The following is a 24371-nucleotide window of genomic DNA, read 5'->3' on the forward strand; positions in this document are numbered from 1 at the left end:
CATGTGTGCAAACTCTAAGTGTCCTGCTGGTTATGCAGGATGAGAAAGCAGATATTATCGATGAGGCTGTCACCAGAGCCTTGTTCAACCTGGATCCATTTTAGCAGCGCTGCATAAAGAGCAGTGTGTCTATATCTGTGTGTGTGTATATTGAGCTGTACCTGAGCCAAGTGCTACTGAGTAGCCATCAGATCCGGGACGAGGAGGCAGAGGGGACAGACAGCGGCTGTCATCCCTCAATAGACTGACACTAAATGGCTAAATCAGTTTAAAGCTACTGTAACTAAACCCAGTGGAGGCAGCAGGGAAACTCACAGTGAGTAGAGGGAAGGAGGAGGGAGGAAGGGAAGGACACTGGGAGGATTGACAGTAATCCCCTTCATTGTTAGCAAGACTGAAAAGCACTGATCCTCTCATTCTTTGTAAAACAAAAAATGAGAGCATCTCTCACACACACACACACAAACAGCAAGATACACAAACACGTTTATTCGTAATACTCTTAATCCATATCATCCCCTTAAAGCCAAGTTTTACTGTGCTTATGATTAAATTTAATACATTTATTCATCAAATTTACCAACATAACAGAAAGCATGTCCATAAAGTGAGACTTTGTAACTTTCAAAAGAGGAAATAACACAATCATCCAATTCTTTTCAAATGAAGAGCTGAATTCATAAGCCATTAGAATGGCACTCAGTAGAGCGCATACCACTGCCAAGGCTAAAAATGCCCTATCTCGCAATGTTAAGGAAATCGATAAGAGTTTCTGGATCCGCCAAATTGGTTCAAATTGGTTGGGTACTTTTTGCGTAAACCGACTGACAAGTAAACAAGCAAACCAACAAACAGTCACAGGTGAAAACATAAAAGACACCTTTTCTCTGTTCAGTAAACTTTGGGGTTTTGATGCTGGAGGCATATGTGGTCTGTTGCGACCAGTATCTTACAGTGGCTGCTGTAAGCAAACTTTAGTTAGCTGTGTATATAACATTACTGAGTCACTTCACTTACTTAATGAATCTTCTCCACATCTACTGTCCTACACTTACACTTGCTGCCTTACTGGGAATTTAATGGAGGATTTATATCAGTTTGGTCCCACTGTGCGTTCAGTGGAGAGACTGGTCTGCAGGGACCAGAGGATCAGGGTAGCAGCTAGCCTCTACCGAAAGAGGAGAAAGGCGACGCCTGGTCAGTCAAAGCTGTCGTATTTTTTAATTATGGTTAGCCGGGTTGCTAAGTTATCCACTATCCACCCTGCAGTTTGACTGTGAGGACGGGAGTTTTTTTTTTTAGTGTGCGATCACCAGAGCTAAGCAATCTGTTGATAATTGACAATCAGTACCTCCAAAAGAGCTGGCTACATGTAAAACCACAATGTGTCCTTTTCTATTTCTACACATTAGACTTACCAACAAAGCTAATGAATAATGTAACTAATTACTATTGCTGTCGAGTAATTAGTAATGTGATTACTTTTTGAACTAATAGTATACAGTACAATGTGTGGCCCTATCCGATGTTGAAAAGTATCTCAAACAGCAAACGTTCGAAAGGTTTCATTGCAGGTTTTACAGTGTGAAGCCCCCGAAGATGCTGACATGTATCCTCCCCTCCATCACATCGGCAGGAGATGACGCTGACACTGTTATCTGTTTATGTTCTCCATAAATTCCCTCTATCCACCCATACTCTTACACTACTCTCTTTGCTGCTTTGTATTCTGAGCACATATCGATTTCTCCAGGTCACATTGATGAGACACTTCTAATTTCCTAATGGAAAAACCTGGCGAGCAGGGCGTGTGTGTCAGGACAATTGCTCTGATAGGCCCGTAACAAGAGCGCCTATATGAGGCATCGTGTTGGGCAATAGTCAAAAAGTGGTACAAGGTTAGAGCACACTGTTAAAGGGAGGGGATGCTGAGAATGAAACGGCATATTTTATATTTTTATAGGAATTTTCATCCCATTTCTTCATTAGTGTTTGGTTTTGATATATTCATTCTTAAATAGCCAATTATGATTATAGAAGCTATAGATAAAAGCTATTCTACTAAGTGTTACTGATATATGCACAAAGCTGCACAGCAATTTTCTGATGATTGATGGCTTCATTTTAACTCATTTCTAAACATGAAAGTGAGCAGAGAGATTGCTGCCTCATGAAGTCGGCAGTGAGCCCATTCTTTAAGCAGTTATCAATGCAAAACATGAGCTTCCTCAATTTTTCTGTTCTGTCACAACAAATCATGGGATCAATCAGTGTGAGGGGAAATTTACATAACGCAGTTTATATCAAAGAGATTAAACTTTGTGCAAGCTGGGAATCAATTTAGATGTCACCAGTTAAGAAGTGTAAGAAAAGACATACAGGGATGAATTACATGAAAAGCAATCTGATTTCTGATAAGACTCTGGTCAAGTGTATTATAATTTTAGAGATGATGTTTAATGTTGAGTGTTTCAGCTGCCTTATCACATGGCCAGGCACATTTTTTGGTTCCAATGCAACTTTGTTTATCTTAAAAAGCATACAAATAGCAGAAAAAATAACAGTGATATCGCAAAGGACATTCAAAAACAGCATTTTTGTAAATTGGCTGTTGCAAGGATTGGAAAAAAAACAGACAGAGTATAGAGGTGTGATTGGTTTTCTTGAGTTTTTTTTTTTTTTCATTAGAAATTCTACACAGCTGGAACAAAATAAAAAGATACATCAACACACCACATAGGTCACAACAGAGTAACACAAAATATACAGTATACAGTACAGAGAGAGAATTAAAGCATTGAGACCGAGAATATCTCATAAAAATGAATCCTAAATTTAAAAAAAATTCTCTCTTCTCTCAGCAAGTGGAAAATCATTGGAAGATGAAAACTCAGTAGTTTTACAATTAAGAATCCCGTTTCTAAAAAAAACCAACTTGTATACCACAACATGTTTTTATATTAAACATTAAAATCAAAAAATGATGCTCCCAGATCACCTGTCCAGCTTCGCCTGCCATCACAGGCCTGCTAACGGTCAATATGGCAAGACCAGTAGACAGTCACTGAAAAATCGAAATCAGCCTTGTGGGCGAAGATAGTGGTTTGAGGTGACCTTTTTTAAAAATCAAGGCCATTGGTTCCAGTGTACAACAAAGTAAAAGGGCACGTCAACCCGCTATAAAACCTCTCTGGCCTGCCGACAGTGTAGGGGATAAACGGCAATGCCACTATTGCAAACCTAAACACAGAAATACTCCTGTTGTGACACTCAAAAAGTCTTTCAATGGTAAAAATAAAAGGTACATTACATACTCCAGCAATAATCCCGATCCCTCCCATACCTTCCCTTCCCTTCCCAGCTTGTATTAAACTAGAGCTAACCTGTGCCAGTGATTTCTCCTAACAGGTGAATCTGTGACTGCTTCACCGTAGCCCCTGAAAGTTCTGTTTTGCTGTCATGGGAAAACAACACAGGAGGCAACAGTTTGAGACTGTTGACCATTTCACCAAATCCCATCAATTGATGATAACTGGGCTTTTCTGAGTGGAACCACTGCACGCTGTGATGGTGAGAATGGTTTGAGAAAGAGGACTGAAAGGCTGTGAAAGACTTGGTAAGAAATGATGGCAATTACGGTCCCAGGCCAGCAGCTCAGTAAACACAGTCACTAAGCTCCACATCATAAACGGTATACCTCCTGCTGGATAGACGGGGTAATCAGTGTTTAAATTTACAGAGAAAACAGGAGAGCACAGGAAAACGAGAACAATTGGTGCTATAACATAATATACAGGTATACTGGAAACAGCAAGAACAAATTTGTACAACGTAACATCTTGCTTGTTTGGTGGCCCTTTGGCTGTATAGGAAAAAGCAAACAATTTTAGAGAAAGGATTGGCGTTATTAAATGCCTTAGCTGCTTCAACTGAAAGCCAATTGGGGATAGTGAAAAAATAAAAATAAAACATTCACAGGTAGCAAAAATGCAATTAAACAAACAGCAATAAAGCAAACACAACGCTTCTTTGAGCAGAAATGTAACAGCCATGTGTGCCAAACAGTGTGCTAAGGGATAAAATGTTGTGAGCATAAATCATCACCTGTTACTGAGGTGAATAATATAGACTGACAGCCTTTGATAATTTTGCCCAATATACCCAGCGGAGAGCAGAGAATTTAAGTGCAGACTAAAAGACAGGATAGATTTTCAGTGTTACACTTGCATGCACACACACACCCCTTGAAATCCACAGTGGCTTAATGGCATTTTGTGTTTCACTTGGGGCAGAAAAGAAAGATTCTTCCACTGCGTTTGGATTGTGTTAGCCATGCCTCACTGTCCAGCTCTACTCTGCAGTGGAGTCAACCAAAGATCTGATTGGTGGATAAGGAGTTCAAATCAAAAGAAGCCATGATAATAAGAGTCACATTATGATTTTGCGCATGTATGGTTTTAACCTCTAAGAGCACAGATGGATGGAGTTGAATGGGGTTGAAGTGATTCAATCTTTGAAAAAAAAAAAAAAGGGGGGGAGGGGGACTCCCCCCAACAGTTATAAAATAAGCATAACCAGTGCCAAACATGCTGTGCCTCCCGATGTGCCCAAAACAAACCCATTTCCATGCTCCACCTCTTGCTGTTCCCCTCAGTGCTCCTCTAGTGTAGTAAATAAAAATTAGCCCTGTTGTCTTCATAACACTTGTCCTCCTTCCCTTCATCTCTGAGTCGGTTGCTTGCCTCGACTCTGTTCATCACTGTGGGGGGGGGGGGGAGACAAAAATAACGAATCATTAATTTCTGCTTATAATGATAAGAAATACTGTATTTATGACTGTACAATATTTGTCTTTTTAACAACTTGTTAAAAATATCCCCCAAAGCAAACTGAATGAAAAATACTCCTCATTTCATTAATACATTTTCCCTCTACATATTCATTCAGAACATATTATTCAACAGCTTGTCAAGTGCTAATTAACTGTACGTAAACTTTTGCATTTAGATTACAGCATCATCAGAATAATTACAGAACCATTAAAATAAGTTATATCCACGTTTTATTACACTGTAAGTGGTCAAAGTTGCTGTTTGTTTACGCTTTGTTTTCCTCGTTTAACACATACAGTCAGGAGATGTAACGTATTTTGTCTGGATGTGAAATATGAACTAGTGTCAACCAACCCAATGCTTACACCTGTGCACATCTTGGAAATGTTACTATGATGAATGGTGAATTAAAGGAAAGTGACCTTAACCTGCATGTAACACATTATTGTTTTATTTTATTTCATATTTTACAGGATGTATATTATTTTATATTACAGTTGAGAGCTGAAAGGGAAAGAATCTGTTGTTAAATGTAGATAATACCAGTCAAGTTTGCTCAGTTATTTCAGACTGTTATTTCAGAAAGAAATTAAATCTGTCTGTGGCTTGGCTGCTGCCTTTTCGAAGCAAACTTACAGGGTGATATTTTTTTTTAAGAAACATCACTTCATAGCATTTGGACAGACTGACTTTTGCATCTTCTTGTTATATCCGTTTCAAAAGCAAAGCAAAATGTGTCTGCAATCTTCCTGCAATGCTGAAATGTCACCAAGTTTGCTGTCAGTAGTTTCAAAAATCAAATAAAACAAGTCTCACTTAAACTGGCTTTCACATTCACGTCAAATATGCCACCACCATAAATTTCATGATGAAATGTTTCACATTTGTGAGGACATTTTGAGATGACTCCATGCAGCTGTCACCCTCTATCATCTGAGCTGTGGGAACAGCTTCCTCAAAACCTGCTCTCTTTGAACTAAAATTGACTTTAGACACTCAGTCGGCATGACTAATGTGCCTGAAGATATCTCTGCTGACTTGTAAAGCTTGAGTTCATGTCAGACTGATGGCAATTGCTATGAAGAATCTTTGTAAGTAAGTTCATGGCTACATGACCATTCTCAATGTATCCAAAAAGGATTTATACTGGGATTTATTCTACTGCTTTTAAGTTGCTATTGAATGCTTGTTCACCTCCAAAAATTTGAATGTTCTTTGTTTAACTACATTAACCAGCCATGTTGACCTTATTTCCAACTATGTAAAATCCAAACATGTTTACAGGTTTTAGAAAATCACTAGTTTCTTTTTGTCTTCTGTGATAAGAGTCTGCATTTCCCAGGCCTGACCAAAAACAGTTACTGAATTAAAAACAAAGTAACTAATTGTAATCTATTTTTATGGGAGAAGCCCATTCAAATCAGGAATGGCTTTATTTTCATCTACTGCACCATCCTTAATATTTAACAACGGTCCAACACTCTTGTAGCATCATGAGTCACATTTATTAATGCAGAAAAAGGTAAGCCATCCTAAACTCTTAACTCTTGGTTTGCCCTATGATGATCATTAGCTGGAGCTCACGGCTAAACCACTGTTAACAAAATTCAGGCTCATGACCCTTCAGCCCTTAGTCCCAGCCTGTGTCCATTGGCCTGACCTGTTCTTGGGGCGGTCTCTTGTTCAGGAGACCGGCCTCTTCGTTGGCCTTGTCTGTCTTCATCTCTACTACAATGTCGTTGTTCACCTCTCCAGTGGCCCTGCAGAGAGAGCAGAAAAAAAAATAAGACAAATGCTGAAGAAAGAGTCGGAGAGCTGTGTTGAAAGGTATTTCCCTTGTACAACTAATAAATCTAGATGTGACTGAAGCTTGTTGACCACTGGTTTGATTTAGACACAGTTTTCCTGACATAACAAATAATACTGGGCTGCTTTAACAGCATGTATATCCCAGTTTCTCTGCAATGAATGGGGTACACCGTAACTCAGTGTCTTAAGGTCCCGTTTTTTTGCTTGATTGTCTCAAATCTAAGATAGGATAAAATTGCTTTTCAACCATATTAACAGATCCTGACTACAAAGACAGATGTGAGAACAAACTTCCAAGACGATCTCTTTGAGGATCATTTACTAATAGCGACCTCCAAATTTTCACACTGTTTCACACTGCCTACTAATTTGGAAACACTGAAACCAGGAATGGAAATGAAAAAATGGAGTTCACTTTTAGTTCTTATTGAATCACCTGATATAATCACTGCCAACATTAATCTTTTCTATCCATCTTTCCCTCTCCATCTCTTTACTCACACTTCCTTCTTGTCCTTCTTGCTGCAGGGCAGCTTGCTCTTTTTGTTCAGGAAGTAGATGAGGGCGACCAGCAGCAGGAGCAGGAGAACACACACCACCACGGCTATCACCACCCCGCTGGAGCCTCCCTGCTGCTTGTCAGCTACAGCGCCGCAATGGAGGGACACATGGAGGGGCAGATGGTGGGGTGGGGACAGTGGAGGCAGGACAGAGGCGGGAGGGAGGTGTGGAGGGTAAGTGAGGGATCGATCACAGTGGAGGAGGTGGGAAGAGGTTGGAGGGAGAGGGGAGTTTTTTTTGATTTTGAAGGGACAGTAGCAGGGAGAGGGGCATCATGGGAGGTGTAGGGAAACGGGGTGTTTGATTCATGAGGTAGAAAAGAAGGAGGGAGAGGGAGGAAAATGATTTAATTTGGGGTGCCATGGGAAGGAGAGATGAGATGATGGGAGGATGGAGAGATTGAGAGGATGGGGACGGGTGGGGTCCAGGTGAAGACAATGGACGAATGGATGGATGGACGGGTGGGTGGGTGGGCGGATGGGTGGAGAGGAAAAAGAGCGGGGGAGGGAAGTGGGATGTGGTGTTAGTCTAACTTTTGAATGCAAAGACTGAAATGTGATGGGACCCAAAAAAAGGGGCCTGTATACTCACAGATAATACTAAACAGCTGACCAGAGCCAGAAAACAACACTGATCATACTCACCCATCCACCTACACTTGTATTACTAAACTTGTGAGGACATGTCTCTGCAATATTTTTCTCAAAACTGATGATGCGCTACATAAACTATAACATTACTACAAGTTTAACAAGAGTTTTATAGGTCAAAATCGATACTAATTTATACTATGGCCATTAATAATACTTATTTCTCACTGGATGGCTGCTGTCCTTAAAAGAATAGTTTCAATATTTTGGGACAAGGGATTTAGTCTCATATTCATTATGAAGCTGGAGCCAGGAGATGGTCAGCTTGGCTGAGCCAAAAGACTGGAAACAAGGCAAAACAGTTAGCCAGGGTATCTCCACAGGTAAAAAGTCCACCTACTGGCGAAGTTTATTATTAGCACGTTATATCTCATTTATCTATTAGTTTTACGGGGTGCGCTGTGGTCCGTGTGATGTACTATTGCTTGGCTGGGTGAAGTGACTTCCTCGAGCCTCAGCTGGTTGCCTGGCAACTTCGAAGTTATGACAATGCCCCAGGGAAATGTCAAACTATTCCTTTGAAATTTTATACTTCAGATTTAATTCTGGTAAACAATGAAACCATTCGAAACTGTTCCTAATCAGTGCACAAGGTGTATTTAACTAACAGTTACCACAGCAACAGTACTTGTGCCTCTCATGGTGGTTAAGCTGACCTCAACGTGACTTTATTTGAAGTGCAAACAAATAAAATTTAAAAATGGATGTGAATTTGAATACAAATTCCCTTTTGGACTGTGATAAGTGGCTGTGGTATAAGCATGCCACTATGCTCTGAGGTGTCCTGATGTAGAAAATAAAGGACTAGGAGGAGGAAATGTTCTTTGCCTCCACCTTATCCATTATTTTACGAATTATGACGACAACTGAATCATTTCCACCAAAATGTTTCTTTTGTTATAGGATTCAGGACGTCCATTTTGGGGCACATGAGCTCAACTTTGATCTAAAATAATTAAATTATTTAAGATTTAGCAAATCATTAGGGCACAGTGTTCCACAGGACATATTCAGTTTGGGGCCAAATTCCCTGTCCTAAAAGATTAAATGAAAGAAATAAAACCTAAAAAGAAAATTTGATACTAATGCAGAACTTTTTTTATGCAGCTGTAGTTACATGATAATGTTCGTAGCGTAGACAACTCTCCTGTAGAGCTTAAACTATTAGTGAATTACTCATTTAGCCGATTGTTTTTTAAAAATCTTTCAGGGACTATTTTGGCAACTGATTGAAGTAAATTTTCAATCAAAAATACAAACAATAATCAGCTGATTAATCAAACGAGAAAATAATCAGAAGATTAATCAAACGAGAAAATAATAAAATTCAAGTTCTGATGGACAGCAAAGTCTCTAAAAAGTTTCTAAAACCATTATAAAATGTGCCTTCCTTGTTTTCCCTCAAGTCCTAAGTTAAAGTCTGTCCTCGCAAATACAGTAATACAAGTTTAATTACATAAACACATTAGCTCTTGTAAACACAAATACACACACTGTGACTTACAGTTCTAGACGTACACCATATACATGTCAGTAGGGTTAGCGATACAGACCTGACTTAAGCACAGGGTTTCCAGAGAGCAGCACTTTGAAAGAAAGAGAGTTTCTCAGTCCCATAGCATAGCAAAGCAACAAACACAACACACACACCACTAAGAGCATACGCACACAAAAGCTAAGGTTATAGACAATCCCGCACACAGCACCCCGGCGAGAGGAAACGACGAAAGGGAAAAGCGAGAAACAAGAAGGCAGTCGGAAAGAAGAAGTGACCACAAAGGAGGCACAGTGAAGAAACAAAGAGAGGAAAGGAAGGAATAGAATAGAATAGAATCCTTTATTGTCCCCAAGGGGCCACAAAAAGTTGTAGTAGCATCCACAAAATATAGGACAGACATCATACAAAGGTGACGGGAGAAGAAGAATAACAATATACAATATCCACAGTGTTCGGTAGCAAGAGGGCAAATATACAAGATTACAGTACAGCAGAGGGAGGTGTGTGTGTGTGTGTGTGTGTGTGTGTGTATGCCCGTGTATGTGAATGTGTGTGTGTGTGTGTGTGTGTGTGTGTGTGTGTGTATGTGTGTGTGTGTGTGTGTGTGTGTGTGTGTGTGTGTGTGTGGGTATTTGTATGTGTGAGTGATGGAAGTGCCAGGGCGAGAGGAGATGGGTGGAGGGGGGATTTCTAAGTTACAGGGTCTGTACAACAAAGAGTCCTGAGAGAAGTAGGGAGGAGAGGAGGAGGACGAGGGAGAAAGCTCTACCTCTGTCGGCCGAGCTGCCAATTGCTGCAAAAGAGGAAAACGGAAAGAAGAAAGGGTTTAGGTTGCAGGTAATGGTGCTGCTAAAAGAGCCAAAGGAAGTAGACGTGCGTTGAAACAACTATTTGAAAATTTATTAAGTTATGTGTGTGAAGTCATTTCGAGAAAATATGAAGACGAAAGAGAAGTGGTAGCATCATTGCTGCCGTTATCTCCTGACACTGACCTCTTTTGAGAGATACAGGGAAGGTCTTGCTATCACTTCCATGCTCGTTGGAGACCTCGCAGGTCATCCCGTTCTCCATGACCTCGGCTGTGGCTTCCAGGGTCACGGTGCTCACCACCTTGTTACCTTCCACGGACACTGACTGGCAGGAGCGAAGGAAGGAGGGAAGAGAGATGGAGGAAAGAGGAAAAAGAGAAGACATGAATTTTTACATATTCCTTCATCATTTCTCTTTCATCTCTGATCATACATACACTGTATATCACTTGCCTCTGAAATGATTAAATTTTTCAGAAGGATCATTAATTTTTTATCTAATTTTATCACTTTATTTGAAATAATATTTCAAATGTGAAACTTTATTCCCTCTGTAAATTTCTTTAAACCTGCTTCGTATGGGATTTTGTTTTCAACTCTATCACATCAATATGAAATATTAGAATAAAACATTACTTTCCATAGCCCCGCAAGCTGCTTCCCTCTCTCCTTTTTCTATTGCTTTTGAAGTTTAACATGCCAATATTCCAAGATCTGAAGATGTTATGAAAAATAAATCACGCTTCAAACTTCACATCTTGACCCAAATGAAAACACTAATAATAATAGCTCTGTTTGTTTGAAATACTTCAACTCTGTTGCTAGTTTTGCATGTACAATTCCTCCAAGGAATGGAGCAATGACTTCTGTTTACTAAGTGCTTCTTGTGAATTTCACGCTAGCAAAGAGGTATTTTTGTCTCTGCTGGTCTTGACTTTGTTTTGACATTTGTACCTCTTTTCCTGAGGGCTTCCAGGTGAACTGGGGGGCGGGGAAGCCGTAGGCCGAGCACTTCAGAGTCACCATGTCTCCTTCCTTCCCAACCTCTCCAGCAGCGGGAGTCTCAATCATCGGCTTTCCTGGAGAGGGAGTGAGAAAGTGGTGGGTGAACAATTGGAACTTTTTTTTTTTCCACACACGAACGCACGCACGCACGCACGCATACGCACGCATACACACGCACACACACACACACACACACACACACACACACACACACACACACACACACACACACACACATGCACACTAATCTAGTTACATCCCATACTGAATCATAATCAACAGACTAGGAAGTATCTAGCTGCTACCATCAACTATACAGCCTCCTTCCTCTGACTAAAACAATACCCTACACACCCCAACATTGATCATTGTTATTATACTGCACGTGCATGTATGGGTGGGTAATTTAGAAAAAAAAAAAAAAGATTACTCTGCTTACAATACAATATAAAATGCTCACCAACAGGATTCATACTGCTTAAAAAGAAGTTACTGTCAGTGGCTACCTGAGTTGTGTGCGTGTGTGAGACACAATACTGATATTATTGAAATCTTTACTTCATCTTACCCAAACACATTTTTATTGGTTTGCCTGAGGTAGTCAGTGCATCTAAGTCCCAGAATGTGCGTGTCTATGTATGTGTCTGTTCGAGTGCGTCACCTTTGACAGTGAGGTTGACACTAGCCTGGGCTGTCAGTCCTGGCACAGATGGCACGGCTCCAACACACATGTACTCTCCAGCTTTATCATAGGAAACGTCCTCTATTGACAGAGTGCCGTCCTGAGAGAGCACATCAGAGCCCTGGCGGAACACAAACATCCAGAAATAAAACCAACTGGATTCACACTATTATCCCTCTATTTGTTTTTTTTATTCTCTGTGTGGGAATATGATTATAGAACCGCACTGTGAATATCTTGTTTGTATGCATGCTGCTATGCTGGGAAAGCAGAAGAAAAACCTTGATACACACTCTTCAAAAGTGCAGAGATAACAGATCAAAGCAAGTCCTCCATGATGAACCTGTCTCTTGCACTTCTTCTCAACTTCTTCTCATAGAAATCCTTCTTTCTTAGAACAAACATATACTGTACCCAGAAAACCAGCAGTTGGTGAGTTTCCATCACACACAGGAGACACAACAATAACAGACAGGCTACAACAACAACCCTGACACCAGAGGAACACTTTGCACATAACAAAGAGAGGAGCAAGGGGTAAATACCAAAATACCAATGGTATTACGCTGATTTGTGGTTTTACAGTAAGAGAATGTACCAAGTTGCATAATACAGACTACAAGATTGGACAAATCTTCCTTTCTTTGGTATGTTTACTGTAGAAAATACATTTGAAAAATGACACAATGTGCACTGTTTTTTTTCCACAGAAAAGAGACATCAGGAATGCTTCTGCCTGCCATCAACTATTACCTTCAGCCTGCTGCACACAGAATATGCAAACTCCAAATAGTTTTTAATATCTATTACCCAAACCAGCCATTGCCATTCCAGAAAGGCCACACTTGAACTCAAACAATTTTAAAAGTTTGAAGTGACAGGAAATGAAGTTATTCTGCTACTGTAAAACAGAAAATATACAAAAAATATTCAGCTCTTGCATGTCTCCTACATGGGTTAAGGTCTAACTTAATTTAGACCAGCTAAGCCACTCTTAGGATTTACAGTTATATGCTGAGTTACATAAGATGTCATTAGAGACATTTTTTCCTCATTCACAAAACAGAACCAACACCAGTGTCCACTCTCCATTTGCCTCCACTTGATACAACACAATACAGCCAGTGTGGCAGGGCCACAACTGTCTCTAAAGGGAGCCCCGCTTAAGATATACAGGCGCCAGTGTTGAGTGGCAGCTGCACATAAAGTTAGTTCTGTATCAGATTATGAAATGTTGTCTTATCCACTGAAGACACAGACTGTAAAAACCTCTGGTTGTTAAAAAATTAGACCAAAGCTTAACCAGATTCAAAAAATGTCCAAATATGGAGCCCCAGGAGGGACTGAATTCTTGTTCAACATCTAGCAAGAACTGTTAATATAAACTGTTATCTACGAATGCTCGGAACAAATTCTGTGAACTGATGAAGAAAAGAGAAAAGTTCTGTATTCTTAGAAATAGACCACTACTCCATGAATGTGACGGGAGAAGGGAAGGAACATCAAGAAAGTGATGAAGCACACCTTTTTCCATTGAACTGTATGCGGAGCAGAGGCCTTGGTCTTACACTGCCATTCCACCTTGTCTCCAAGCATGACGACTTGAGGTTCGACAGGGATCACATTCACTGGGTCAATGTCTGACACAGACAAAATGAAAAGCAATTGAGAGAGAGGGATAAGGATACAGGAAACCTGAGGCCTTACATACAGTCTAAGCGGTTAAAGACGTGCCACTTAAAATCAAAAAACTTCTCATTGCTTAAACAACCATGTAATAAGGCTCTTAGTACGACTGCACTAAGTGGAATGTTTAATTTTTTTTGGTAAGAACAAAGCTGAGGCACTTAGTCTGAAGTTAAGCCCATTTTGAAGCCCAAGTTAAGCCTCTTGTGTGCTATTTCTAGGCTATCTCTACTTAATGTGTGTGATAAGATCAAATTAGGTTGTGTGGCTGGGATAGCATTAAAGTACCAGATGAACTATGAAAAATTGAATTGGATCTCGGCCGGCTGAAAGGATTTGATCGAAGTTCATTCTGTTCTAACACTTTCAATTCTATGATTTACTGATGAAAAGAAGGGTTTTACTGCAAGGGCTAAAGTGCACAAACATAAGGTAAATTGGTCTTTATCTGCTATTAGTTAATTCTGTAGTTGTGTGTGTCTCTGTGTCTGTGCTTTGGCCCACTCACAGTTGACATTGAGGTTGATTGTTCCACTCAGGTCAGCTTCCAAGTTATCGAAATCTATGGCTTTGCACGTGTACACACCAGAGTCTGCGCGCTTGACAGATTCCAGCTTCAGGAGACCACCCTGACCAGTGATGTCTTTTCCCTGGAGGTAGGTGGACAAGGATTGGCAGAGAGAGTCATGAGACGTGGAGAAAGACTGAGTGAGAGTGAGAAATACTGTCTCATTTTTATAAAAAGTTGGGATACGTAGTTGCTTTTTTGCATTTTTCTCTTTCTCTCTAAAATATACACTTTATGTACATGAAATGCACACATACATCTTTAGAGAAGTCAAATTCAGGCTGAGGGTTTCCATCAGTCACACACTTCATAGTGACGGTATCGCCCTCTTGGACTTGATTGGTGTTGAGAAGGGAAAAGGTCGCTTTCTCAGATGGATCTAGATGGACGGGAACAGACATTGAACTGGTGAAAATTCCTCCTTTGGATACATTTACACTGCTATACTGTATATCATCCATCATAGACGTGCAATGCATTCCAGAAGGGATGTTTTACTTTCCTAGTACCTCGTCTTCCCTTTACTTTCTCTCCCTTCCCTTCTTTAGCTGACAATCAAATTCCACTGTAGTTGTGTTAAACCACAGTGTTTAGCAGGAGGAAAGTTATGCACCCAAGGTAATGGGCCCAGAAAGTGAAGGTGCTGTTTGTTGATTATGTATTATGTATTATATTCTAGATTAATTGATGAATTAATCTAGAAGATGCAAATGTTTCGGATTTTTGCTTGAAAAATAACTAAAAGGATTAATCAATTGCAAAAATAGTTACCAAATAATTTTCTGACAATCGATTATTCGTTATATTTTTCTTAAACCTGTAAGTAAAAGGGCGATGGCAGATAGTGAGAGCCTTGCAGATAGTGCATAAATAAAGTGATTCGATTTCAAAAATCAGAGCTCTTCAACCTTTTTATACTCTGGAACATAGGCCAAAGAAAATGGAGGAGCCCCACAACATTTTTATAACAGAAATAACATAGGCTACCATTTGATACAATAGGTACTGTATGTGTTCTTTTCATACCAATATTGTAATAATAGCTTATAGGCGTGTAAAGGTAAATATTAGCGCACATAAAACACATTAACAAAAAAAAAAAAAATTCCATTGGAGTCTCTGAAACTAAAGCTGCTCTTCAGAAAGTGCTTGGTTTTTCATATCCTGTCCCCTTTCTCTTCAAAAATACATCTACCTGGTGTTGATTACCTTCACTTCTGTACAGCAGCAGGGTGACAAAGTGGTCTGATTTGTTATTGCTAATTCAGATTTACTAATTTGCCACAAAATTCCACAGACCATCTGCTGTTCCTCCACAGAACCTAATGGGAACTGAGGGACCCCTGGTTGGAGATCCTCATCATAGATTAACTGGATGTAATCTCCCCACTAATCCTGCTCCTGTTCCTCCTCCCCACTCACAGTTGAGGTTGATGGTGATGGTGTCAGACTTCTTCTGTTTGATCTGGTCCCCTAGCATGCTGTACTCCACGGTGCACTGGAACACAGAGTCCTTGTCGGCCTTGGTGGGCTGCATGTACAGAGTGCTCTTGATAGTGTAGAGACCCGAAGCCTCTTTCACCACCGAGGGAATCATGTAGGTCTCTGACAGAGAGGAGGGACAGAGGAAGGGAAAATATTTGTTAAGATGAATGACTTCAAATGATCAGCTGACTGAAGGAGTGCAGAAAGAACATAGATTTTCCTCTACTCTTTATAGCATATGAGAATTGTTTATGAGCCAGAGCAACCATACTCTCTTTCCTGTCCTTGACTTCAGGTAGTGGCTGGTCATCTTTGAACCAGATAATTCTTGGCTGGGGATGTCCATTCATCGTCACACAGGTGCCAATCTGATACACGTGGACAAAATGCCGGAAGGTCAAAAGATAAGTGACAGAAAATGTGTTTCTTCGTTGTTTACACAAAATCAGGGAATGTGCAAACATGCACGAACTGCACACACACCTCAGAGCTGGTGGTCTCTCCCACAGAAATGGCCTGACTTGATGGTCTTGTGAGTTCTGGCTTCTCAGGAGCAACTGAGACAGAAAAAGGGAGGGGAGAAATTATTAGTAGATCATTATGATTTGGGGAACACGGGAAGGAAAACCTTTCACGTTAACACTAAGATTCAGGCGCAAACACAGACACACACTGCACTTCTATATATGCAGTTCAACCCACATGCCTGCTGACCTTGTTAATTAAGTCGAGCAGTAAATATCCTGCCTCGCATTATTCCACTATGACCTGGTTCACATGAGCTGATAAGGGTCAAATCACAAAGAAAAACGCCCCCCCCCCCTTCTCTGGGTAACACACACAACCACAAGCTCCCTCCTTTTTCTCTGCTTTATTCCCTAGCTCACTTGTCCACATGCAAGGTCATCTTATCTGTGCCTGCAGCTGTCTACTTCTTATAAAAATAAAGAGTAGTTGCGTATTTTTTATTTTCATTTTTTATTACACTGCTCCCAAAAATGCTCCTGCATTTTTAAAACCATTTCCTTTCCACGTGCATTGCAGGCTGCTATATGTAAGCACAGTCATTTAGATGCACAGTGAGAACTTGTTAACAAGTAGTTTTTCTTCACCCTGGACACCGAACATGACAAAAACTCTTTTACAGTCTCTTACAATCAGCCGAAACAAGTTTTTATCCTAAGCTGAGAATTGTAAATGTTAAGAGAAATAAGACAGTAGAGGACACTCAGACAGGTGAAAGTAGGACTGTTGTTATTCTGTTAAAGTGTGCTTTTGCTCAGCAGACATTTTGTTTACTCTCTACTGTAAGCCTCCAGAGAGAGGGAGAAACTATGCTATCACTGCTATAGCCTGACCCTCGGGAGACCTCATAACTCAGTCCTATTAAGTTAAGGCAGGACAGACACGCTATAATTCCTCCCCCAATGACTCAAGTGCTCAAACGTGGACAGGGAGTAATTGCTGGTTTGTGTGACAGGCTGTTTTCTTGCAACTGTGGGCATTAAGTGCATCTAAAAAGGGCTTTGTCAAATAGCACTTTATTAAGGAATTGGCAAACACTGACTGGCCCATTCAAAATTAATACCCTATTTTATGAGATTGCTTTAAACTTCAGTGGCTCTGAGTGCATAAATGTTAATTGGTAACTTGAACGTGCTTTTTCAAGTACCAGCTTAACTAAAGAAAGGGTTGATTGGCCATTCTCATAACAAGAATTATCGCATTGTTACGACACATATTCTCCCTCTTTAGGGTGACTGATCAGTCCAATGATTTTGGTGTGACCACTAAATGCTGATGTCTGATGATTGATGTCTGTTTAGGGATTGCTATGAGAGGGGCGAGGACACAGGAGCTGCACCAGGGTCAGCCCTCAGCGTCTTTGGTGACGCATCTGGACTGTTATTAAGGTGAGATATATGAGACATGACAGGTGTGATTGAACTATTCATCAATTGTGTCAAGAGTGATTAGATTGTGCTTAATTGACCTCTGGGGAACTTATCAAAGGAAATTGGTAACCCCGGTGAGCACTGAAAAAGCTCCACACAATCCAACACATGATGAAAAAAATGTTAGCCGAAGTCTGTTCTATTGTGACAAATCAGGTTCTATGGTACTATTTCTATAAAGAGGTTTTGTATTGAGTTTCTTTGAGCATATGCGAAATGCAATTAGCAAAATGAATTACAAGCATTAAGTACAATTAGGGGGCTTCTAACTCAAAGTATCCATGAACACATCTAGATCTGATTAGAGCCATTAACCTTTAGACGCAGTGAAAAGCCAAGTCATAAATTCTACGCATCAACAACTGATGGGAAAGTGTGTGGTGGGCTGAGGGTGGGGGCTGGGGTTGGGGTGTTTCTCTTTGACAAAGGTCATGTTGAGGTCATATAAATGGCCAAAGTTCCCTGGCTGACTCACAGTAGACTTTAAGCATAGTTCCAGCATCTGCGACCCCAGCAGGGCCAGCAGTGACCTGGCAGTAGAAGACAAGCTGATCGGAGGGTTGAACGGAAGAGATGGTCAAGGTGAAGTCCTCTCCAATAGTGACCCGGCCAGTAAGAGGGGTGCCGTCATCACTTTTCCCCTCACCACCCTGGGAGCGGAAAGCCACGCGCTTCCTGGTTTCCTGCTCCTCCTTAATGGGCAGATGGAGAGAAAAAGTTACAGAAAAAGTTAGAGAAAGATGAGGATTAATGGATTTGGGAAAAAGAGAAACAGAAATGAGTGAGAAAAATTAGGGGACCCAAGACCTTAAGTCAGATCTAAAAATAAAACCTTTGAAAGTACCTTCCCTTTTTCATGACTTGGACATGAAAAACTTCCAACACCAGTTTTTTCCTTGTCTATTAATATATTCGAATTTGGAAGAAGATGAATACTTGGAAATTACTTACAATGTACCATTCGACAATAGTGTTGCTTGATGAAGGTGAGACAGTATATGTGCAGGGCAGATAGGCAGTCTCTCCTTTTAACACCTCCACTTTAGGAGCCACCCTCACAATCACAGCTCCACTGCATACTGTAGAGAAAAACACACAAAGACAGAGAGAAAAAATATGATTAAGGACTCCTGACCAGAGGGATTTGTTAGCAATACAGATTTTAGAAACTTACACAACTTTTCAATTTCGAGTCAAGTCAAGTAACCTTTATTTATATAGCCCACAATCACAAATTTATTTAAGCATAGTAAATGCTCCATCCATAGACCCCCCAATTAATTTGACAAAATGGCACCAATACCAGTTTGTATAATGATGAAAAATTTATTAAAAAGAAATTAAAATCAAAAACATATTGCTGAGTGACACTTATTGGTTGGACGTTTCCCATATATACAGTATAGTGGCTGACTTGATAAAGAAATGAGAAAGAACTGAGGTGAATCCCCTACACTATTACAAAACCTAATGACTTACAGTAACATCTAAAGATACAATTGACAGTACTGCATTATGACTGCATTATGTATTAGAAAAGTACAGCATGATACATATGGTGATGTTCAAATTTGTGATGACAGTAAACTTCAGTATTGTACGTTGCTTCTTGAAGAAGGACAGGCGGAGATGAGGATATACAGAGGGAAGAAGGAAATAAGAATAATAAAACCACAATGACTACAACATGTCTCCATGTTATTAGATTGAAAGCCTGTTTGTTTAATACCTTCAGGGCTTCCAAGTGTTCAAACACTGTTACGAGAACCAGGGACAGCTGTGTGCCATCCATGAGGGACTTTATCAGCACTGCAGCACGCCTTTTTCTGCAATGCCTTGGGCAGTTCGCACTCATCACTCGTCATACACATATCACATACAATGGCAGCAACAAGAGGCTGGGGTTTGTGATTACCCCACGCACTTAGACATAGCGCCTCCCCCGCTGGTAACACATGTACACAGACACACATTCATGCATGCAATGTACGCCCACACAAACACACACACACACACACAAAATACCATAAACAGATACGCAGGTGTAAGGCTCCAAGGAGGGCAACTGACGCCAGGGCAATGCAAGAGGGACAGACCACACATGCAGTGACACACACTGGCCTTTACTCTACCTCACCCTTGACACAGAAACAAACAAATCCTCTACAGGAAAAAAATATTATCTTGAGTGGAATCCTATCACATTAAAGGAAATTCCTCAGATTGGATTGAGAGCAATTACAAAATTTTCCAATGACAACAGAAAGTCAAGGCAAAAAAAAGTTAAAATACGTCAAAACTTCCTCAGGAACTTCTCAAACCACTCCAGCAGCATTATCCACTTTGTTAAGCAGATTCCAAAAACATGGCAAAATAGCTAAATACACTACTCTCAAATTGTGCTACTGCCTATGCATTGCTTTTAAGTGCTGCCTGTAGCATATTAGTAATCTGTTTGGAACATACAGTATGGAACATTTAGATAAATGTTTTTTGTCAAGACTCCTGGGTTTTCATTGAAAGCTTTTTTAATTGCAGTGAATCCAAACAGATTATAGCAGCTGTTCTCTCCAAAGGTAGCAAGCTACAAGTATCTGTATTCCCTTAGAGGTGTATGAACAGCAGCAAAAACTTTTCAGGGATCCTGAGGGAAGCTAGAATGCCCTCATGACTGGCACTGTCAGTGTTCTCCATTGAGTAGAGACATTAGGATGCACATAGTGTCCTAGATTTCAATGGGATAGTATGAAGCTAGAGCACAGGATGAACCCAAACTGGTTCCTGTGGGTATAGAGAACACTAGCTCTCTAAACTCTTCGTACATGTAGCTAGGGAGAAACAACGTGACAAGGAGACTGCTTTAGAGGAGAGGACAGGCAGGAAATGAGGGAGGGGAGGAAGGAGAGCTTGAGGAGGGGAAGGGGCTCCATTTCTGCTAATGAAGTCACTGCGGCACATACAGTGTCATAAATCGTAAGGTACTGCATGAAAGCAGGGGAGTTCACTGGGCTGTGAGTGTGAGACTCTGATTTGTGGATACAAAGGACAACATCGAAAAAGGACAATGTTGTTTGAGTGACTGAGGGTAAACTGCCAGATCAATTCAACTAAATCAAGTCATCAACATATGGAAGGCATATTTCATAGTCTATCCAACTTGATATGCAAGTACAGTTTGGCAGGCTTATATGAAACAAAGTGCTTGCCAGGCATACTTAGATAGAATTAACTGACATGCAGGGGAAGAAAACACACAGGGTTATGGGAGTGGAGCCATATTTACTGTAATATACAGTATGTTCAAGGAAACAAAAATGATTAAAAAATGTTTATATAGAGTAAATAAACAAAGCTTCAAGTGAACAACCACTCCACAACATTCCCAAAAATCCTTCTATACTGCAAACATTTTAAAAAGCCAGAGATATACACTCAAATTAATATTCATAATATTGGACATACATGTTTCTAATGAATAAACCAGCCCCATACCCTGAATGTAACATAAATTAATCATATCATAAATTTCAGGACAACAAAATCTACACTTGAATAATTTATTTCTTGTGAGAAACTGCCAAGAGTGGGGAGGACGGACTTCTGGGAATCACAGTTGTTTGACAGGCTAGTTTTAATAACAGGGCAGAAGATGCAACCGGGGAAGATGAAAGAGTGTTTGCTCAAAATGTATAAAGAGAGATGAGAGGAGTTGAGGGATGGCCACCTTGTTATCACTCTACTGTGATAAACAGAGGGAGTAAAGGAAGAACGGAAAATAAGACAGAGAGTATGTATAGAGGAGGTAATAGGGAGAGCTGTCAAAAATACATGATGTCGTTGCTTATTTGTTTTGTGTTTGTGTGTTTGTGTGTGTCTGTCTGTTAGTGAGAGACATTCCATCAGGGGCAGATGCTGTGATTCACCATGACCCACAAACCACATGGAGGTCAAGGGTCGGTCAAGCGTTGACATTTTTTCAAAAGATCTCATGTGTCTCTCCAGTGTTGTTTCCTTTCACTTCCTCTTCATTTACTTTTTCAACTTCCCTTGACGCTATTTTTATCTTGCCTCTCATTTTCCTTATGTACTTCCTCCTTTTTTTTTGTTGCCATCTCTATCCCTATCCAGCATGCCTCCCTCATTAAATATTTTGTTCTACCATCTGAGTAGCCCTCAAGTGAACCAACATTAGTTTTACAAACCATGTCTCATGTTCCAAGTTTGTAAGAGGGATGTAGCCCAAAATAAAATCCTCTCTTTCTGCGCCAACATAAACAGCGAGCCAGACAAGCAAACTCACAAGAATGTGAGTAAACCAAGGGCTGTGCTCTTAGGCAGCACTCAGGATTTAAGAGTCCCGTTAAGTGGTACATGGGAAAAATACACAGTCACACACATACCACATTAAAACAAGTTGACTTATTGGCACATGTATAGAGACCCCAAATCTTAACTCGGTTACTTAAGTTATCTGGCTTTTGAAAAACATACAAACTCTGACTCTACAGAGTAAGCTTGTAAAATGGTTGTGATAAATCTATTGAGAGTTACTACAATAGTACTGGTTACTATGGCCATGCTACTATCTAAGTCTGTAAGTCCTGAGTGAAATTAACTGTAGTTTTTCAAACTAGTGTACGAATCAGGTAGCTGGTGTCTGCACCTTTTCATACTTCTTTCTAGTAAATCACTCTATGTATAACATTAGATTATATTCTGTTACTTGCTTTATCGATAAAAAAACCGAATCCATCACACGGTATTAATGGTGCGTGCATAAAGTTCTAACCAAAATAATCAGACATGAAAGACCACACCGTGTTTTGGGGGGATATTGGTCTTTTGGTCAACTTAATTGCAAAGGGAAGTCAACACAAATCAAAATGAGAGGTTTTTACACTGGCCTAAGCAAAACTAAGTGACAGGAAATCAGGACATTCCGATAAGTTTCAGAAGTACTTTGTATTTAGTGCTGATTAACAAATGTTAGAATGCTAACTTTGAAAAATGGAAATGCCTGTGTGTTATGCTTGTATCATATTTTGACATAATGGAATATAAATAAAATTGCTGAACATCCACTTTTAAAAAATTAACGTGAAAGTGCTACCTTAAATCACAGAACAATCAATCTACTGAGGATTTTTTTTGGATGGTTTTGGAGTCTGTTCTTATCACTTAGCATCTAACATACATTTATTTTCTTTCTTTTAACTGGGGTTTGGTGCACGTAAGTGCATCCATGTGAACAGAGCTACTGAGAAGAAGTTCAAGCAATAATATGGTCTAAAAATGTATATCAACAGAGTCCATCTGTCTTTACCTGTCTCTTCTTCGTCCTCTTCCCCTCCTTATCTCTCAGTTGATTTTACACTCTCACTCTCATCCTTTTCTCCCTTTCACACACATCTTTCGGTGTCATTCGCAATATATTTTGGTCCAGAGTGATCAATCAGGCCGCTGCTCTGTGTTTTACACACAAGGCAGCTTGACAGACAGAGACAGGCAATTAAAACATAATTAGGGAGTCCTCTGTCCAATCTGAGCCTAGAGCACTGTCCGTGCGTGTGTGTGCGCACAAGAGTGTTTGTCTATTCAGAGACACATGCTGTTGGCTGTCACTGTGTGTGTGCACGCGTGTGTGAGAGAGAGAGCGAAAGAAAGGGAGTGGTGGGGGCTGTTGGATGGGGGAGCTGGCTACATAGGGGGTCTCGTTAGCTGACGCTGGCCAGCTAATCGGATTTAGCCAAAGAGAGGGAAAGTGTGTGTGAGGTGGTGTGATGGGGTGCATGACTGGGTACAAAGACAGATGGGAACGAGACGGTCAGACTGTGACCTGTACACACACACACACACACACACACACTCATATAGTATATCTATAATGCATGTGATGCATGTGTACCCCAAAAAGCCACAGTTAAGTTAAGATCCAAGTCTGCAGTGAAAGCAGTGCGGTAGAGTGGATGACACACACAGAGACGTGTCAATCCCACAGCTACTGAAAAGTTAATGTGAATCCATCTTTAATACTCTCTGTGTCTGCGTCTTTTTCTTTGACTCGTCTCTCTGCCTGCATCTTCTTTCTCTTTCACACAAACACGCACACACGCACGCACACAAACGGCTGCCCCTCATTATGAAAGGAACCAGCTGGATCCTCTCTCCCCTGTCCTCTTTTCCTTCCTCTCTTGTTCTCCCCTCACCTACTGTCGTATTCTGGACATCAAACCAGGAGCCTCTTTCTCTCTCTGACTCTCCTCTTTTTATCCCTCATTCTCAAAGAGCATTTTTTAATACCCAGCACCCAAACTCGCTTGTATGTCTTGTCTGCGCACGTGTGTGTTTGAAAGAAAGAGAAGAGAACGGAAGAGAAAGATGGTAAAGGAAAGGCACAAAGAAAATAAGAAAGATAGCCATAGGGAGAGCAAGAGGAGGAAAGAGAACAAAAGACAATGTGTTTTTGCAAACCCAGCCTTACCTACATGAGTGTCAACCAACTACAGCCTCTTTTATGAAGCCCCCATGAACCTCCTTTCAATGATAGTACCTGCTCGTCTCCCTTTCAACCCAAACAACACTTGGCTGCCAAGTGATGGATTTTTCTGTGTAACGCAGTCAACTATATAAACCTGGATGATGGTTGTAAGGGTTCGGGAGAAGTGCGTTAAATTCCAGTCCGCATATGTTAAACAGATAGAGCATAAAGGTCCACCCCAGTGCCAAGACTGTGACGAGGATCGAAGACTTGAGCTATGACGTGAGTGAGGCTGTAAGGGACAAAAGGACTGCAACGCAGTACCTGCTGGACGAGGAATGTCAGTGAGTGTG

General features: G+C 40.6%; 1 protein-coding gene across 2 annotated transcripts in view; it reads right to left on the minus strand.

The window, feature by feature from the left end:
- Positions 1-501: 501 nt before the first annotated feature.
- bcam (basal cell adhesion molecule (Lutheran blood group)) overlaps positions 502-24371 on the minus strand; it is a 53192-nt gene continuing 29322 nt past the window's right edge. The window contains exons 2-16 of one of the 2 annotated variants that reach the window (XM_040117974.1): positions 18492-18619; positions 18016-18232; positions 16069-16142; positions 15857-15953; positions 15523-15705; positions 14358-14479; positions 14041-14182; positions 13371-13486; positions 11826-11967; positions 11114-11238; positions 10343-10484; positions 10120-10143; positions 7143-7284; positions 6493-6592; positions 502-4759 (exon numbers count right to left, since the gene is read on the minus strand). In XM_040117974.1, the coding sequence (XP_039973908.1) occupies positions 4757-4759; positions 6493-6592; positions 7143-7284; positions 10120-10143; positions 10343-10484; positions 11114-11238; positions 11826-11967; positions 13371-13486; positions 14041-14182; positions 14358-14479; positions 15523-15705; positions 15857-15953; positions 16069-16142; positions 18016-18232; positions 18492-18619 (1757 nt within the window). In that variant the 3' untranslated portion in view covers positions 502-4756. The remainder of the gene's footprint in view (positions 4760-6492; positions 6593-7142; positions 7285-10119; positions 10144-10342; positions 10485-11113; positions 11239-11825; positions 11968-13370; positions 13487-14040; positions 14183-14357; positions 14480-15522; positions 15706-15856; positions 15954-16068; positions 16143-18015; positions 18233-18491; positions 18620-24371) is intronic. The other variant, XM_040117975.1, reaches the window with a different exon arrangement.

Source organism: Xiphias gladius, chromosome 22 (assembly GCF_016859285.1).
Source record: "Xiphias gladius isolate SHS-SW01 ecotype Sanya breed wild chromosome 22, ASM1685928v1, whole genome shotgun sequence".
Taxonomy (NCBI): domain Eukaryota; kingdom Metazoa; phylum Chordata; class Actinopteri; order Istiophoriformes; family Xiphiidae; genus Xiphias; species Xiphias gladius.